A 19,085-nucleotide genomic window follows, 5' to 3' on the forward strand; every position below is an offset into this window, starting at 1 on the left:
ATAAACACACATTTTACGACTATCCCTAAGAACACCACAACAGTGAGCACAAGAAAAGTTTTCTAAATATTCACTTTATTCGGGCTATCGGACAGTTTAAAGACCCGGCTCAGATGCCCTGTGGGAAGCAATATTTATCAATCATTTATCTCATGAGATGAAACAAGGTAAATAATACTTATTATAATATGTTTGTTTATTATAGCGAAGTATCAGACAGGCAGTTCGTGCGTATTTTAGTTCCGGGTGTGTTTCTCTAAAGTAGGAACCTCAGTTTACCAGAAAAGGTGTGTCATTCACCGCTAAACCCAAACCCAAACCCATGTGTATTAGTTACTAAATGCACGATACAACGTCATTATTAATGCAAGTTTTCTGAAAACTGGCCATCAGAAGGGAGCATGGCTGCGGCGTTACTGTCGGAGACGGAGATCAGGCACCGGTCTATGGCAGAGGAGGATCCGAACGGGAATGAACATGGGGCGGCTGCGCGCAGCGCCTTGCCTCGCTGGGGACCGCAGCATGCCGGGGCCCGACAGCTCGCTAAGCTTTACTCTCCGGGTAAGACAAACACATCGTGTGTCATTAAACAGATATTTTTCTATATGCATTATTCTCTTACTGTTTCACGCTGCAGCACTATCGGGTCAAACTAAGGCCGGGAAAGCGCGCACACACACAAAGTTGCGTGTAGCCTTGTGTTATAGAGGTCAGCTTGAGATCAATAACATGTGACAGCACTGCATGAATGGCATAAACGTAATATACTGAATATTGGTGCTTGTATAACACCCCCCGCATATATCTATCTATCTATCTATCTATCTCTCTCTCTCTCTCTCTCTCTCTCTCTCTCTCTCTCTCTCTATATATATATAATATATATATATATATATATATATATATATATATATATATACTTGCAACACCGTTCATTCAAATCTATAGATGTAAATTACCCTAGGAATTGCACCTGTCAGGGCAAAGTGTTGAGAATAAGAGAATAATTTGCAACTTTTAAAGAAACTGTTTACCCAAAATTGAACATTCGTCATTATTTTCTCACCCTTTTTCTAGACCTGTTTTACTTTTTTATTTCACGGAACATAAAAGGAGAAGTGGGACAGAATGACATTTTGTTTCCCCCATAAAATAAAATCGAACAGTGATGGAGGTGTTGTTCTGCCTTGACTAAATTATGACATTATGTTAGTTTTGGCTGAACTGTTTCTTTTGTTTATGATTCATTGTATAAAAGATACCATATTTGGTGCATATGAATCATAGCTTTTTGAGTTGCTGTTTTGATAAATGTGCATGCATTGCATATGCACGTTATAAGGTTTTTATGGTCATGGAAAACCTGAAAATATTAGGGATTTTTTAATGTTAAGTTTAATATATTTTAAGATCAGGGAAATAGTTATTGTCTAAGTCATGGACATTTATAGACACATTTTTTGGAGACTTTTTACACAAATATAAAAAAGTGCAATTATTTATATCTTTAAGGATCAGTACCTGATATACAGAATTCTATAAAATGATTTTGGTAAAACTTTGCATTGAGGCCCCCCCATTGGTTAACATGAATGCTTTAACTAACAATGAGCAATGCATTTGTTACAATATTGATTCATCTTTGTATTCATTTATGAATAAAAATACAACAATTTTTTGTCAGTTCATGTTAGCTCAGGTCTATTAAATAATATTAACAGATATAACAACATTAAAGGTGCCCTAGAACTTTTTTTTAAAAGATGTAATATAAGTCTAAGGCAGGGGTACTCAAGTTCAGAGGCCAAGAGGGCCGCATTTTAACCAAATGAAACGTGAAGGGCCACAAATTATAACTTGGATCGTAAGATTTTTTTTTTTTTTTAGGCCTACTTAAGACAATATTTGTAGTTTTACAGTTTATTTACAAAAAGTGCAGTTTATTATCTAGCTAAGTCTTAATAGTATGCTGTCCTTTTTGAAGTGTCACTGCACATGATAAATGGCATTTTAAAAAAGGATTAATAGCTTGTCTTGCTGTATTCTTAATGTACAAATGTATAAAGAGAAACAAGAACTGATGAAAAGAAATCCTTATTCATTTGAAATGTCTGCATTGTTTTCACAAGAAATTTAAGGTCTGGCTGTTGTTCACTGGCTGATGAGAGTTTGTCCGTAAGACAAAAACATTGAACTTTTTTATAGTCTTTTTATACTCCATTGCACCTTTTTAACACTTTTTATAGCACCTATTTATACTCAGAGAATAAATGTTTTATTATTTGTATTATTATTACCTCAATTTTAATTTGGTCAGAATCCAAAAATCTTTTCTTTTCTTTTTTTCATGTTCAATCAATCACAATCTCATGAATTATCTAACTATAACCAACGTTGTAAACATGATAAATAAGATATTCTCCGTGAGCTCAATGATGTGATGTAATGGGAGCGCTCTCTGCTTGCTTTCTGTTAATAACTCATTGACATTAAGAATAAAAGGTTTGTTTTTCATGCTGCAAAGTTTGAGGAATGTCACCTGCATTTCATCATGGAAAAATACGGTTACTTTGTTTTTTACTTGTGCGCACAGTCTCGAGCCTTTGATGGCGTTCACAAAGTTAATATTGGTTGCCCTTGTGTAATGCCTTGATCATGAACTGGCATATGCAAATATTGGGGTCGTACATATTAATGATCCTGACTGTTACGTAACAGTCGGCGTTATGTTGAGATTCGCCTGTTCTTCAGAGGTCTTTTAAACAAATGAGATTTATATAAGAAGGAGGAAACAATGGAGTTTGAGACTCACTGTATGTCATTTCCATGTACTGAACTCTTGTTATTTAACAATGCCGAGGTAAATTAAATTTTTAATTCTAGGGCACCTTTAACTGAAATTAATAAATACTTTATATTTTCATTTTTTGCTCAGGTTAAATAATGTAGTTAAGTAATGTTAACAAACGGAAGCGTACTGTAAAGCGTTGATAAAGTGTGATTTTAAAAATAAAGCTTGCATTAATCTAGAATCACTGAAAAAGTTATGGATATCCATTGTGATAGAGCTTCACGGTTCTCCCACGATTCTGAACAGGCAACTAAACAAAATAATGTGTAATTTACTAGTGGTTCTGACAAAATGTTAATTGCTGCAGTTTATTTAATCTGAATGAATTAATTAAAAAATGAATACATTGAATGAATGATTCAATGACTCACTCATAAAGACTTCCCTTGCTTCATTACTGGATTACTGGGCATTTTTGAACAAATTTCTTGAATGAATGATTCAATGACAAATACATTTTTAACAGTCACTTGTCGCCACCTACTGGTGTAATGATGCAATCAATACAATTGTTTTTTGAAGTGCCATGCTACTTTAAAAATGTGATTTTCTCTATTTTGATCGCTACCGTATACATCAGTGTTTATATCCGAACTATAAACTTTTATTCCAGTACTTCTGTGATAATATGAATATTCGCAATACTGTGTGTTTCATACATGACAAATGACAATGCTCTGTTCTCTCTGGGTCAGTGGCAGCAGCTGCAAACCAGATCTGAATGTTCGCTGTGATTGTACTTGTGAAATGTTTTTATAGACACAGGCGAAGCATTGTCATTTAGGAATGAGATCGCCTGGGTGTTTGAATCGAGATTGTGACCTTTTAACGATTAAATGTGCAGCTCTACATTGTGATGTTCCTTGATGCTCCCAGTTACTCAACATCTTCTACAAGCTGTGCTCTCCCTGATATTTTTTATTTGACCGGAGTCTGCTGGAGTCCGACATGGAACACCAAATAAACAAATTAATGTGTGTTTCAGATTTGACTTCATTCCACTTTTTGCTTAATGGAAAACAGCTCCATCTCTGCACATCATGAGCCGGAGATCAGCAGTGTTAGGAAAAAGCCTTTAACCCCCAACGCCACAATCCCACCCCCAACTAAAACAAGATTTAGCAGGGAACGTCCCCCTCCACTGTCCTCTAGCTCATTGTATCATCATGGGATGCTTGTAGTTTGCAGCTGCAATTAAAACTACATCGATTTAACTCAAAATGCTATCAAGAATGATAATGACCACTCCATTTTCTTTGGCAAAGCACCCAGCGCGTTAAGCATATGCTACCACTGGCACGTCCAGCATGTAAATTACTTGGCCATGTTGAGAATGTTTGAGAGAAGTTTTGCGAGGTTAATAAGATAATGTTGTGATGCATCTCTCTGTAAATGGGGGGTTGGGTGGGATTGTGGATGGGATTTTTGGATGAGCTCAGTCGAGTTTAGTATCCACCAGCTGTGAGGTGCATGTCGGAGAGGCTTAACTGTGGGATTCTCAAGGAAAGTATGCTGGGATTGTTGTTTTGCTTGTGCCGAGGTTTGCATGCTGTTTGCAGTTTTAATTACCACACTTTCAAAGTTTATTATCCATGACATACAGGATTGTGGTTGGGGGAAAAACAGTATTTTATAGTATTGCAATATTTCTCCTCAAAGTACGTACTGATATTCTCAAGGCAAGAATATATATTTTAGAAAGACACTACAGTTCAAAAGTTTTTTTTGTAATGTTTTTGAAAGAAGGCTCTTATGCTCATCCTGGCTGCGTTTATTTGATCAAAAATGTTATGCTGCTCACAAAACATTACTATGTTTCCATCCAAAGGAATATCATATTAAAACATTTGTGAATAAAGCATTATTTCTATCCATTGAGTCAAAGAGAACAAAATCGTAACTTCCTGATAAACTGGTGCCAAATATCACTGAGAAAAAAAATGGAAGTTGCTGCAGTAGGAGAGGCCACTGGAGGTCTTTTTGTATATAATAAATAACTTGTGCCTCAGAGCGCAGACGAAACGCAATAAACGCGGTCATGTTATCTTGCTTTCGGAGGCGGATGCCTGCTGTTTGGGAACACAGTTGTGTAAGACAGTTCTGGAAGGTAATTTTACCAAACCACTTTGACAACAGATTTTGGCTCAGGCATTTCAGAATGACCAAAACAACATTTCAGATGCTGTGCATCAAGATCAGTCTGCTGGTTGGTCCCATCTCGCAAAGTCACATTACTTTTTTTGATGTGCATCTATGAATTTATTCAGTCATTTCTTAATGCAATATCCCAAAATTCACATAAAAATAGGTGGATGGAAGCATGGCTAATGTTGAAAACAGTTGTGCTGCTTAATATTTGTGTTAAAACGGTGATACATTTTCTTTTTCTTTCAGGATACTTTGATGAAAAGAACGGCATTTAATTTTTTTGTAATATTATACAGTAAATGTCTTTATGGTCACATTAAATGCAACCTTGCTGAATAAAAGTTTTTTTTTTTTTTTTTTTTTTAAATGTCCACCAGTCAGAGCTAGTCTTTAAGAAGAAGAAGAAGAAGAAAAGCCTTGAATTATTTCAACTTCCTATCTGAATTGAATTTGAATTTATGTAGCAAACAGGTTGTACAACCAGTGTAGGGGAAAGTTACTTTTAAAAGTAATGCATTACAATATTGCATTACTCCCTTAAAAAAAAAAAAAAGAAAAAGATAATTCATTGTGTTACATAGTTACTTGTTACAAAATGTAATGCTTTACATTACTTTTGCGTTACTGTTTCTCACCTGGGCTGGGGTTGCTTGTTTGTTTTTAATAACAACAAAAAAAGTTTCAAAAAAATTTTTTTTAGGCCCTTTCACACCAAAAGTGACATGAATAAGCCTAAAGCGGAAGGAAATGCATATTTATGACAGTACGGTAGAGGGCGCAGCTCAAACAAACCTTTCAGCTGTGCTGCCATTCTGGATTAAAGAAGAATAGAATAGTCTTATTTCTAAATCTAATCTAAAGTTATTTTTGCTTATTAGTGATTACACAGCGCACACACCTCTGCACTTAATTTCTCGTAACATGGGGATCAAGAGAGCTGTCAGTCAAATGTGAAAAAGTAACTTGCATTACTTATTTGAAAAAGTAACTTGAACAGGATATACTTTATTGTGTTGAAAATTGAAAAAGTAATGTGTTACTTTACTAGTTACTTGAAAAAGTAATCTGATTACATAACTTGAATTACTTGAGTTACCCTCAACACTGTGTACAACTACATTTTCAATTAAATACATGCAGCTGTAATTTGATGAACTGGAAAACCCAAGTTTATTGAAAGAATTTTTGATTGTATTAACGAAAAGTTAAAAAATTCTTAAAGTTTGGAGTAGGGCTGCACAATTAATCGCGATTAAATCGCACGCGATTTGGCGATGGCTGCAATTATTTAATGCTTCTCCATCTGAAAGCCAGAGGGTGCTCTCACGCAGAAACTCCAAATATGCCCTGCCGCTGAAGAAGATAACATGCATCATTTCGCTGTAGCTGAATAAACAGATTCAAACGCTGAAATAAACGCACAACTGCCTATTTATGTGTAACAAGCCACATGTCGTTATGAAGTTATTAAAAGCTTCTCATGTCTGGAAAGATGTTTGACACGTGTTGGTTCTTCAAATGTACATAAGCGACTGAAACTCGCAGTGCTTTCAGATGGATTAGCGTTTGGAGCCATACTTCATTGACAAGCTGTGCATAAAAAAAAATCGCAGCCGATTTCATAATTAAGAATTACGTTTAAGCGATAATCACGTTTAAGTTCAATTATATTTTTCGGATTGTGCGATAAATCGTGCAGCCCTAGTTTGGAGCTTTGTAGTCCTTACAGACAGAGAGCTTGGTAGATGGATAAATTCAGTGTGGGTTGTGGCCAATATAATTCAAACTCCAATCCAGTGCATTTGGACCAAGACTTGGAACCTTAGTTTAAATTAGATTATTTATTTCCATATGGGGCCGTAAGAATATGTTTCCGTGCCTTTCACACCATAGAATGGCGCCATGTGGTTCCAAAATGGTGATGACTCATGTGGGGATCGAACCATCAACCTTGTGGTTACCATTCCTGAGCCTTTAAGTACACCACAGCATCCCCAAATGGTCTCGTCCACCTCAAGACCTTGTATTTTTCTTTTAATTCGATCCTTTATCCACAAAAAGTGCCATAGTCTTGGAATCCAATGGTTCGGTCACCCAAGAGACTCCTGACGGAATTCAACTGACTTGAGCTGATGCTGAACTGCGGTCCATCTGGAGAGGCCATGGAGAGCAGAGGGTTGAGCCATAGAATATAATGTCAAGGATGCTAAAAGCAGACGCTCCGGAGCCTTGTCTGGGGGTGGTTTGTGCTTGTGCGTGTCTGAGATGAGGTGAGCGGGAATGGCGTATGGAAGTGTTGAGGCTTACTGGTGAAAAGGGATTGATGAGGCTTCAGTCTGCTCAATGAAGCCTCCGGCTCATTACTGTAACCCCAGGACAGCGAAACAGCTGGACGCCTCTCCCCGCCATATGTCTGCGTGTCATGCACCACTGACTGCTCTTTGTGCTTCTTATCCCACTTTACAGATTCGCCGCAAAGTAAACAGGATTTACAGGCTACTTTCTGTTTCCCCATCGCTTCTGCCAGCCGCCATGCTCTGGTTACCGGTGCGCTTGCTGTGTGTGTGTCTGTGTGTTTGAGAGAAAAAGAGATCAATATAGTATTACATTGCAAGATCTAGTTTCCTATGCAGTCAGCGATCTTGACTCCACTCGGTTAAGTCTCCTTATTTGTGGCAGGTAGATGTCTTGACTACTGAAAAGCTTGAACCATGCAGAAAAGGGAAATGATACTGGGTGTAAACGGCTGGACTGCACTATAGACACACTGTGAAAGGCTACACTAAGTCTGACCTCTTGAAATCCAGCTGTTTGTCTTTCATGTCATTTTAAGTGGTGACATGTTGACCTTGATCAGTTTGAGGGCATGTGGTGGCCTTGGAGATGGAAATTTACTAAAGAAATTCACACTGAGTGCCTTAAGGTCGCGGCTGCTGTGTCCACCTCTAGCCCTGTGATCTTAGGTTCACTCCCCTATCACTCTCTCTTGTTAATCCAATCTCTGACTGACTCTGAATGCCGTTGTTGTTTCATCTATCCAGTTTATGTAATTCAAGTGAAAGTGGCTCTAATTAGTATTTGGACACTTCTTTTTTTATGTAATTATTAAAACCAAGTGGCATCTGCAAACAAAAAAATGCTAAACCTTTTATAATTTGACATTTGTTGTCTAACACCATTAATGTAACTATGTAGCTGGTAAATTGTGACCTTTTTGGCAGCTGGAGTCTCTCCTTAAATGATTTTCAGATCTATTTGCTGGAGAGTGAGGTAGAAATCCTTTTGCGGCAGCCACAGTGAAGTTTTTTTTCCATTGCTTCTCACCCGTTATCTATGTTAGTGAGTTAGCAACAGAGGTGTTGAAACATTTCCATGTAAGAAATAAAAGTTAGAAATAAGGGTGAGCCAAAAGGAAGCAGTTGATCTTTCAGCTTGCTGCCTTGTAGGCAAATCCTCCAGTCTGTGGCGCAGGGCCAGGGGTGTGTGTTACAGTACAAAGAGGAGACCGGGCCACGGAGTAGAATGAGACACCAGATACTCATGCTTGACACTGAGCATAACCCTGCCTTCAGTCCAGCTGCAGCACCACATACTGTACACGTCCAAACACACCCACAGTCCTCCTTCTGTTCGTCTCAGCAGATCTTTCTTTGCACACTATGATTTTATGTGATTTTAATAGATTGTAAATCCATTGGTTAAATTTGAGTCATTTTAGAAATGTGTGTATATATATATATATATATATATATATATATATATATATATATATATATATTATCAGACATTCTTAATAGACATTCTTAAAATATACTTAAATACTGGGAACTGAAATCTGAATTAGAAGTATGCATCAATACTAAATTAATGAATGAATGAAAGGTGCCATTGAACATTTTTTTACAAGATGTAATATAAGTCTAAGGTGTCTCCTGAATGTGTCTGTGAAGTTTCAGCTCAAAATACCCCATAGATTTTTTTTTTATTAATTTTTTTAACTGCCTATTTTGGGGCATCATTAAATATGCACCGAATCAGGGCTGCTGGCCCTTTAAATCTCGTGCTCCCTGCCCATCGAGCTCACAACTCTATAATACAGTGCTTTTACAAAGTTCACACAGCTAATAACGAAACATTTAGAAAGACAATTTACAAATATCACTAAAAATATCATGATATCATAGATCATGTCAGTTATTATTGCACCATCTGCCATTTTTCGTTATTGTCCTTGCTTGCTTACCTAGTCTGATGATTCAGCTCTGCACAGATCCAGACGTACTGCCCTTGACTAATGCATTGAACATGAGCTGGCATATGCAAATATTGGGGTCATACATATTAATGATCCCGACTGTTACGTAACAGTTGGTGTTATGTTGAGATTCGCCTGTTCTTCGGAGGTCTTTTAAACAAATGAGATTTATATAAGAAGGAGGAAACAATGGTGTTTGAGACTGTATGTCATATCCATGTGCTGAACTCTTGTTATTCAACTATGCCAAGGTAAATACCTTTAATGAATATACACTAATAATTTAAAAGTTTTGGGTTGGTGAGTTTTTTTCTTTTTAAGAAATTAACAAATTTTGTCAATAAGGACTCAAAATCAAAAGTGACAGTAGAGACATTTATAATGTTACAAAAGATCTCCCTTTTAAAAAATGCTTCATTTTTAATTTCTACTAAGCAAAGAATCTTTACAAATGTATCACGATTTTCACAAGTATGTTGAGCAGCACATTAATAAAAATAATAATAATGAGAAGAAATGTTTCTTGAGCAACGAATCGGCAATTAAGAATGATTTCTGAAGGATCATGTGACACTGAAGACTGGAGTAATAATGCTGAAAATTCAGCTTTGCCATCACAGAAATAAATTACAGTACATTTTAAAATATATTAAAATAGGAAAATAGTTTTAAATTGTAATAATATGTCACAATATTACTGTTTTTATTTGTTATTAAATAAATGCAATCTTTACATAAGATGCTTCTAAGACTTTTCAAAGGTAATGTATGACTAAAACAAAAGTTTCAGACTTGAATTTGTAGAATTTTGGGTCACTTTAAAAGCACTTACTAATATCACATTTCAGGAATATTATGGGTCAAGTATAAGGTACAGATTTAGTTTTCAGAAATGAGGGGGTGGGTTGAAATGATTTGTATTGTGGTGAGTGACATCATTCCGTGTATTTGTGATATATCTGAAGTTGTTTTGAACATGAAGACTGTACGGAAGCCAAAAGAGAAAGTTCAGCCAAAAATGAAACCTCTGTTCATATATTCATTTTCATGTTGTTGCAGACATGTGACTTTCTTTCATCTGTGAAACTCATAAGGACATCTTACTTTTTTTGTACAATAAAAGAATATGGTGACTTAAAAAAAAAGTGTTTGTTTGGACTTATTGCAGTTTGCCACAGAGAAGGTTCGATCGCAAATTTAGTAGCAGCAAGACACAACCTCATGAAAGAACACAAACTGGCTGTATGACACTTCCATTCACGCAGAATTTCACAATGAACATCGCTAAATGTTGTCAGTTCTTTTTTGCAGCCCATAGAGAGCGTGTGCGCATGGTTGCCGCTTGCCAGGTTGGGACGATAAAAGTAAAATTAAATTCAAAGGCTATTGATATAGAAAGACGGTTCACTCCTATTACTTATGAATGGGAGAAACTGCAATGCGCATCACTTAATATGGTAAAAGAGCCAATCGCTGATTGTTAAAGTGATTACAGCACTGCAGCTGCCGTTAGTAGCTCCGGTTCTCATAGAAACCTGAGACTCGCGCTTAGAACTGCACATGCGCATTGACTCGTCTAACCTGAAAAATAAGCCTTTTTAATGCTATTTGAGCATAAGAATCAACGTTTATGGGACAGTTCATTTTAGATTTTGTTGCTGATTTAAAGCTGCTGATTTTTGGCCCTCTAGCGGTTAATAACCAGAACTGCACGCGTCTTGCGGAGGAACATTCTAGCCGGAGCTACTTTTCTCCGTGTATGTCTATGGCGAGTCACGCAGTTACTGTGATACTCTGGGGCAGGTCCTACCAGTCCGGTCTGAAATAGTCTGAATATAAACACTTATTATAAGTGTACCATAATGATTCAGGATAAGACAAAAACACGGTTTGGAAAATTGATTCATTTTGTATATTCTCATTATATAATTTTTGTAAATTTTTAACACAAAAAAAGTTGCGGACTGCAGCTTTAAAATATGTTATTTAATTGTGAGTTCGGCAAGCAGTTGTTGAGATTTCATGTTTCCCCCATTCAAATAGTTAGGACTTGGTCTTGGATGCCTGAAATAGCTGCCCAGAGGCATTGCAAAAATGGCCGTTGAGTAAACAGACTTTCCTTGAAATGGACTTTGGTAAAAAACTGGACAGAAAAAGAGAAAAGCTCAGTTTGGGGGATTTATGCTCTTGACATCTGGCAACCTCAAGCAGGAAAGATATTGGAGGCTTATTACCAATGCAAGGTGACAGAAATGTCAAATTGACAAAACGTTTTCAGGAAAAGTAACCAGCCGGACAATATTGCAATGATTATTTTTAATTAATCGAGAGAAGCAGATATCGCTATTGCTATTAAAATATGATTAAAATGCGACAACATTTCTCTCTGTCACAGCTCTGAAAGTTCATTTGTGTTTTTGAATATTCAAATATGGTTTGTTGTGATCTTCACAGACTACTTTCATGGTGCAAACTCCTTGTCATGATTCATTTTTATCATTGAAAAGCACCTTCGCAGTCTGCTAAACTTCTTTCCACCAAAAAAAAAATCAAGGTATAATAAATTTAGAAGGGTCAGATGTGATGATTTTTTTTTTTTTTTTTTTTGGTGGTAAATGTTTGCTAAAGCAATTGCCTGTAAATCTATTGCAGATCTTGCTTTTGGACATTTACCTGTCAAGACGAAATGAGTGTAACTCCTTTTTTTCCAAGAAGTAGCAAAATATTTTAGACTAGTGTCAGTTCTTAAATTACACCCTGGCTCTTGCAGATTCTGTCCTCTCTGTGGCAAACTGCAGACTCCGGCTAATGGTCTGTGCAGTCTGATGACCGCAGTTTTTCTTGCTAAAGCTGCTGGATGCAGCTTTCACTGATTTAGAGAGCTGAACACCTCTGGGTGCACAGCTACTCTAATCTTATAGTCACTTTCTGCCTGCAGAACTATTGCATTTCTAACTCCATTCCTCTTGAAGTTCATTCATACTGGCCCAAACAAACAATTAAAATTGCCTAGCCATGTAATCTTATTAGCCTTGACCCACTGCCAGGCCAACACTGCCCCCTGGCAGCACCAGAATCCAATCTTTAATGCTTCTTCTTTTCTTTGCGCATGTGCTTTTTGAGTCCCCCTACTCAGTGGAGTCTGACCTGCTGTATAATTTATCCCACCTTCCCATCGAAGTCATGCCACATTGACCCCCGGCGTGCCCACCGAGTGCTCTTGGCTCATGAACGCTGACCATGGGGTCAAAAGGTCACGGGTTAAAGGTTCTGAACGGCTAGCTTATGGCCGTACACCTGAGCTGGTCTTGTGACCTCTGTGACCGGGGCTGCAGCAGGATCAGGCAGTCGCTCAACTGCCGTATGTGACGTAAAACGTATAGTGTTGCTTTGGCTTTCACTGCGCCACTCTGTCCAGCATGAACTGCTCACTGGCAGCGTAAACAAAAGCCAAGTCTGCTCTCAAGGGGAAAGAGAGAGAAAAGAAAAGCGAGGGAGACGGAGAGACAAGGAGGAGGGGAACCTGGCTACCTGCAACCTCTCCTGCTGGGCTTCTCAATTATACACACACCAGGGCAGCTAAATGCATTAGGACCTCAGCTGTATACATGATACAAAACCGGATTCGCTCAGTCAAACGCACACACAGACACATTCGCGTACTTTGGGGATGGGGGGTCAAATGCGGCAGGATGTTAACGGCACATACGGAAAATAGTCTCTTTTGCATGCCTACGCACACATAGAAGCGTGCCAGGGCGCCTAAATACATTTTGGACTGGAACCACACAGCCTGTTATTAATATTTGATGGAGTTCTCCATCAGCTTTCTGTGTGAATTCAGGTGGTTTGTGGCAGTTGGGGACAGGGACAGTGGGTGAGCCGTATAATTACTATTATCTAAATTCCATTTCTGAACGCGGCCCTTCCCGCGCCGTCCTCAATCAGCGCTGTATTTAGTATGGAGTTCTCGGTAAAGTGGCTCCGCTGTGAATTTTCAATATTTAAAATCCACTCTCTGCATTTTAATCCCTCTCTCCCTTATTAATGAATTTCAATCTAAAGGCCATAAACCTGCTTAACTCTTTACGTTCCCGAGGTCAACCTTCCAGATTGTAGTCCATACCATAAAAATCTAGTCCATACATAAAGTGTTCTCGTTCTCCTGACTGATTGCATACAACCTCTCGCCGTGACCTTCAGCGCTCGTCAATCTGGAGATTTGTAGATATTAAAAGGTGTGTGTGTGTGTGTGTGTGTGTGTGTGTGTGTGTGTGTGTGTGTGTGTGTGTGTGTGTGTGTGTGTGTGTGTGTGTGTGTGTGTGTGTGTGTGTGTGTGTGTGTGTGTGTGTGTGTGTGTGTGTGTGTGTGTGGTCTCAGGGGTCACTCTTTCCTGAGTCTGTCATCTGTGGCCCTTATATCAGGGTCGATCTGACTGGGTACATAGACAAACATAAATGTGTCTACCTATTTCTCTTTTAAAAATTGTAGTTAACCAGTAAGATTGGAAACTAGGACTAGTTCATTAAAAAAAAAGAAGGAATATTTTTAAAAAAAAATGTTATATGACGTCACATAAAGATTCTTTGATAAATAGAAAGTTCAAAAGCATGCATTTATTTAAAATGTAAATTTTTGTAACCTTATAAATGTATATTGTATCTTAAAAAAATCTTACTGACCCCTACTTTCACCACAAAAGAAGTGTTACTTTGTTAGCTTACAATCTAAACTTAATGCAACAAGAGAGAAAACCGGTCACAGTGATACAAATTCATAAAAGACAATAAATAGACTACAACTTTCTATTGCTTTGTCTTTTCTAGTTGCACTCAACAAAATTGTATTAGTCAAGTCACCCTTATTTATATAGCGCTTTTTACAATGCAGATTGTGTCAAAGCAGCTTTACATTGATAATTGGTATACAATTTTTCCTTTTAAAGAATATTGTCAATGCAGGCAGATCAAAAGCACTGTTGAATAAATGTCAAGGATACTGTTGAATATCAAATGTCAAGTCAAATTAAATTAAATTAGGGCTGCACGATTAATCGTATTTTATCACGATAACGATATCTGCTTCTCTCGATTTGATTTTAAATAATCGTCACGATATTGGCCCGCTCTATGAAAATGAACATAATTTGGAAATATTGGAAGTAATATTAGGAATTTCGCTGGTTTATCTTTTTAAGTTCTTAACTGCTTTACCAGTTTTCATAATGGTGATCAGCTAGAAATGATTTTTCTTTGCTTTACGAATTTTGCCCGGCAAAATCTGGTTTGTCTTATTGCAAACGAATTGTGTTGCTTTAAAATCTAATGTGAATACATATTACAAAGCCCTCACCAAAACCATGTTTTGTATTGATTTACCATCTAACGAAGTTATCATAGTTGGTTAAATTTAAGTCTTTGTGCCACCTACAGGCCTTTTGGGTGAAGTGTAGGTTGGTAAAGAATTTGCAAAATAGCCATAGTTACATTACTCTTTTGATAGAATAAACATGATTAATAATCGTGATTATAATTTTGAGGAAACTGTGGCATTGGCTGTCGTGTTGATGATGTCTTCACAATGGATGATCTAGTCGACTCGATCTCTGCTGATACTTCAGGGCTGCGTTGTGGTTGTCAAGGCACCGGTTCTCGGTCTCATCTGGAAACGGCCCCGATTTCCGGTTGACTATGGTAAACCTCGGGATAAACAGAAAGACTAATATTAGCGTAGATGCCATTCTTTTTCTGCCATTCATTCTTTGTAGTCTCATTTGTCTTCAAGGAATCTGAGGCCCTGTTTACACCTGGTATTAAGATGCGTTTTGGTCTATTGGATCACAAGAAGACGAGAAGAAGTCCTGTTCACACCTGGTTTTTAAATCCGTCTTTTTTGTCCACTTTCAACCACTTCTGTCCTGATTTCTTTGAATGTATGTGGGTTTTTTCCAGACCTTTCGATCTAATGGACATATGTACAAGCACAAAGACTGTGGAAAAACATACGGAGAGCAGCAGCTTTCGTTTCAGCTCTGACAGCCGTAAGACCAAGCCGAACGCGGTGTGTGCATGTTGGAAATCCTAGTGAGAGAACATTGTGCTTGGTTCGTTTTTCTTTTCAAACCAAACTTGGGTCTTCATCTGACAAAGTTTAATTCCCATCTGGCTAGTGTGCTTTCCATAATGTTTGCACATAAGGTCAGTAGGTGGAGAGTAGGTGGTCTTTTTGTGGCTGTTCGAATGCATTTGACCACATGAACATCTACACTACGAAAGCAATCCGGTCGAATGCGTTTTCGGCTACCCCTGGAAGTGGTCAAAAGCATTTTAGACCCCGTTTACACCTGTATTTAGCGTCGTCCACTTGTGATCCGTTGACCAAAATGCATCTTAATATCAGGTGTTAAATTCAGAGTTGCAATTGTTACATTATGATTCAAGCTCCTAGTAATGAACTTTTGTCGCTAGTGGTTTACTCCCAGTCCACTATGTTTTTGTGTCTCTGCTTTATCCAAAACAAAAAAAAAACTGTCAGTCCTCACATACTTGTTTTTTTTTTTTTTAAATAACAGAGTATTATATGGCACAAAGTGTGTGTGTGTGTGTGTGTGTGTGTGTGTGTGTCTGGGTACATGTGTTAGCGTGTGTGTCCCAGGTTGAGTTGTCCACTGAGAACAGATGAAAGCAACAAGGCCTGTGACTGATCCATTTGTCCTGATCAGGGGAATTCTACCTCCCTCTCTCTCACTCTCTTTCTCTTCCTCTCGCCATGCGTGACCCAGTTTTCCTGTCTCTCCCTTCTTTCCCAAAGTCCCCTCTGAAGACAGGCCTACAGAGAGCTGGCAAGGGGACAATGAGTGTGTGCGCCTGTGCCATTAAGTATCCCGCTAAATATAATTGTGTGTGCTAATATGAGGTTCATTTTCCTGGCCAGCATTTGATGTTCCTAAATCAATACAGTTTCCTTTTTGCCCACATGTAGATGCCCTTGGCATTGTTGGGGGGGAGGTGAAGTGGGGTAGAGAATGGCTCAGTCATGGCATGTTGGCAGGACTTTGTGGCGTGGCCGGCCCTCTGAAAGGCTGCTATTCTGAGTCTGTGAGTTGCTTTTTGTCTGCCTCTCCGGAGGAGGTGAGAGCCGTTCTTTCAGTGCCGCGGCTGCGCTGAGAACAGAGGGGCCCGCGCACCACCGCAGCCCCATCAGGAGAGCCTGCCGAAGAAAAGAGCCCTTTGTTCGTCGAGGATAGAGACAGAAAAAAAACACCCATCTCTCCACAGCACAAACAACACGTACTGTTCACACTCTCTGACTTCTGCTAGCGTGACAGGTGATAAACCGCTACCACGCCCTCTACACCCCACCCCTTTTCATCTGAACTCAGCACGGGACCTTAGCACCCTATCAGATGTCCCATCAGCCTGTAAAAGTTTTTCTGTCCTCATTTATTGCAGGATTAGTTCATCCGAAAATGAAAATGTCATTTGCTAACCCTCATAACATTGCAAAGCTGGTTTGACTTTCAGAAGGACACAAAAGAGGACGTTTTCAATAATGTGACTTTTACAGTCAATGGGGTGGAGATATTTTAAGCATCAAAACGATCATAAAAGTGATCTTAAACAACCTGTGCACTTTATATTGGTGTGATTGAACTTTAAGTAGTTATTTATTGATGATCTTGCTGCAACCAGATTATCGAATCTGTGAGCTCAAGAACCGAATCGGTCTGATTCAAAAACGAATCCGTTTTTTGAACTTACAAATTTTTGGTCTGGACGTCACACAAAGCTGTTAGATTTCTTCAGAATGCACATGCACGTATTACTTTTTTGATCCTCGAATGGTTGTTTTTGTCATTTTGACAGTCCCTTTCACTTTCAGGAAAGAAAGTCATACAGGTTTAGACTGACATGAGGATGAGTAAATGATCATATTTTGGCGAACGGTCCCTTTTAAACAGCATTTTTTTAATTTACAGAAGTGTGACGTTGAAAAAATTGGCTTACACAGGAAAGATTCACTACGTTTTTCACCTTAAGCCATGTAACCGTGCTTGCATGCATCAGCATGTGAAACGCGGTGAAACTCGAGGATGGACGACGGCATATTACAACCTGCCGCAGAAAATTGCGCACATTTTGACAGAGTGAGAGAGCAAGAACGCCATTAGCATTCACGGACGTTGTTTGGCACTCCAGCCGCCCCTCTGCGTCGAATCAGGCGTCGTTGATTAATTTCAGCCTATTAGCACCCCCTACCCTCCCCCCGCCCCTCCCAGGTTAATTCCCCACGCCAGCGAGCAGGAAAGGGGGCTGCGGGTGTGAGCGATGGTGCAGGGGGTTGCAAGGGAGCACGTTGTTGTCAGGACTGTATTAATGAGCGCGCCGCTCAGGTCCTGTGGACAGGGGGACGGTGTTCCTGGCTGCGTACGGCGACGGCGGCTCTGTCGAGGCCTGGCCTAGATTCTGCCCTCACCGGGGAGCAGGAGGATCCAAGGACTGACGCTGATCACCTGACAGCGGCCCCACTGCTGCGAGAGTGTGTGTACGCACATGTCTGTGTGCGAGAAAGAAAAAAGGCAGGAAAGAGAGGACACAAGTGCTGGAGTGTTGTTTTTTTTTTTTTTATGTTGTTTTTTAACTTCAGGTTTTTGTCTCTGAATAATTTGGGAAGATCTCAGAGATGGTGTCATGTGAAGTGTTGAACAGCGGTAGATTTTCACACTTTTCCTTTCCGTGATATTCCAAAATAAAATCTGTAATATTGTTCCTCTACAAAAATCAATACTGTAACAGCGCTTGCATGCAAACCTTGTTCAGATTTCAACACCACATCCGAGACCACTGTGATATTGCTGTAATGAAAGTGGCACAATGTCTAGTTTTGATCTCTCAGTGTCACACACCTGGATGTGCTGCACCTGGACTCCCTCTACTTCCTGTTGAGCTACCACATTAAGTCCAACTACACAATCCATTGTGCCATCAGAAAGGAGTATGGGCTTTATAACAACATCAGATGATCCTGGATTTTCTGTTCTCTTAGATATTCATTGGTATATTGAAACACGTGCCTTTTATGTTCATTTTATTTTGTGTTTACTTGGTACAGTGCATGGACATGAGTCAGAAGTTTCATGAGTTTTATTGTCTTCCTTCCCCTGATGGTCTATTTAGAGTGTTGCAGTATATTGGTCACGGTATGTTTGTACAGTAAAATGACCATGCCACTGAATCTACAGCGCCACAGCAAAAGAAATCATATTTTACCCGAGTTGTGAGCTTCAAATGTGATTTTATAACACTTTACAATAAGGTTCAATTTGTGAGTCAGTCACACTGTATGTTTATGAGATTGCAAGATGATACAAAATAATGTCAAACATTTAGATATCAAACATATTTATTGTCTTTTTGCAAAATATTCTGTGGCAGCTGAATACCATGAATAAAAAACTGCAGCATAAAGAACAGCTAAATAGTAAACTATGCTTACTAATATAAATTTCAAAAATTAAAGAGGAGTATACATTATAGTTGGTAAAACAATAAGAGCAAATTAACAATATCACAAATAAATACAACTGAAAAAAGCTGAGTGAAATGTAAAGTAGCGCTTGTCTTTTTATAAATAAAATAATTAATCAGAATTCAGAGAAACTGTGTCTATCACCAATGATAGAATTTTTTCTTAGGTTAAAATGCTCTCATACAATACGAAATAACAATACATGCATACAATCCACATCTCACAATTCACTTTTTTAAAAGAAACATCTTTAAGATTAAAGATAAAAAACGGCAATTATGCATAGTTCTACAACCCACATAC

The 19,085-nt window shown here is 38.5% G+C and overlaps 1 protein-coding gene across 2 annotated transcripts in view; it reads left to right on the forward strand.

The window, feature by feature from the left end:
* The first annotated feature begins 34 nt into the window (after positions 1-34).
* The window catches only part of si:ch211-212o1.2 (uncharacterized protein LOC492735 homolog), a 39,953-nt gene continuing 20,902 nt past the window's right edge, over positions 35-19,085 (forward strand). Inside the window, exons 1-2 of one of the 2 annotated variants that reach the window (XM_067389276.1) lie at positions 35-167; positions 394-561. In XM_067389276.1, the coding sequence (XP_067245377.1) occupies positions 158-167; positions 394-561 (178 nt within the window). In that variant the 5' untranslated portion in view covers positions 35-157. Of the gene's footprint in view, positions 288-393; positions 562-19,085 lie in introns of both variants that reach the window. The other variant, XM_067389277.1, reaches the window with a different exon arrangement.

This window comes from Chanodichthys erythropterus, chromosome 7 (assembly GCF_024489055.1).
Source record: "Chanodichthys erythropterus isolate Z2021 chromosome 7, ASM2448905v1, whole genome shotgun sequence".
NCBI lineage: Eukaryota > Metazoa > Chordata > Actinopteri > Cypriniformes > Xenocyprididae > Chanodichthys > Chanodichthys erythropterus.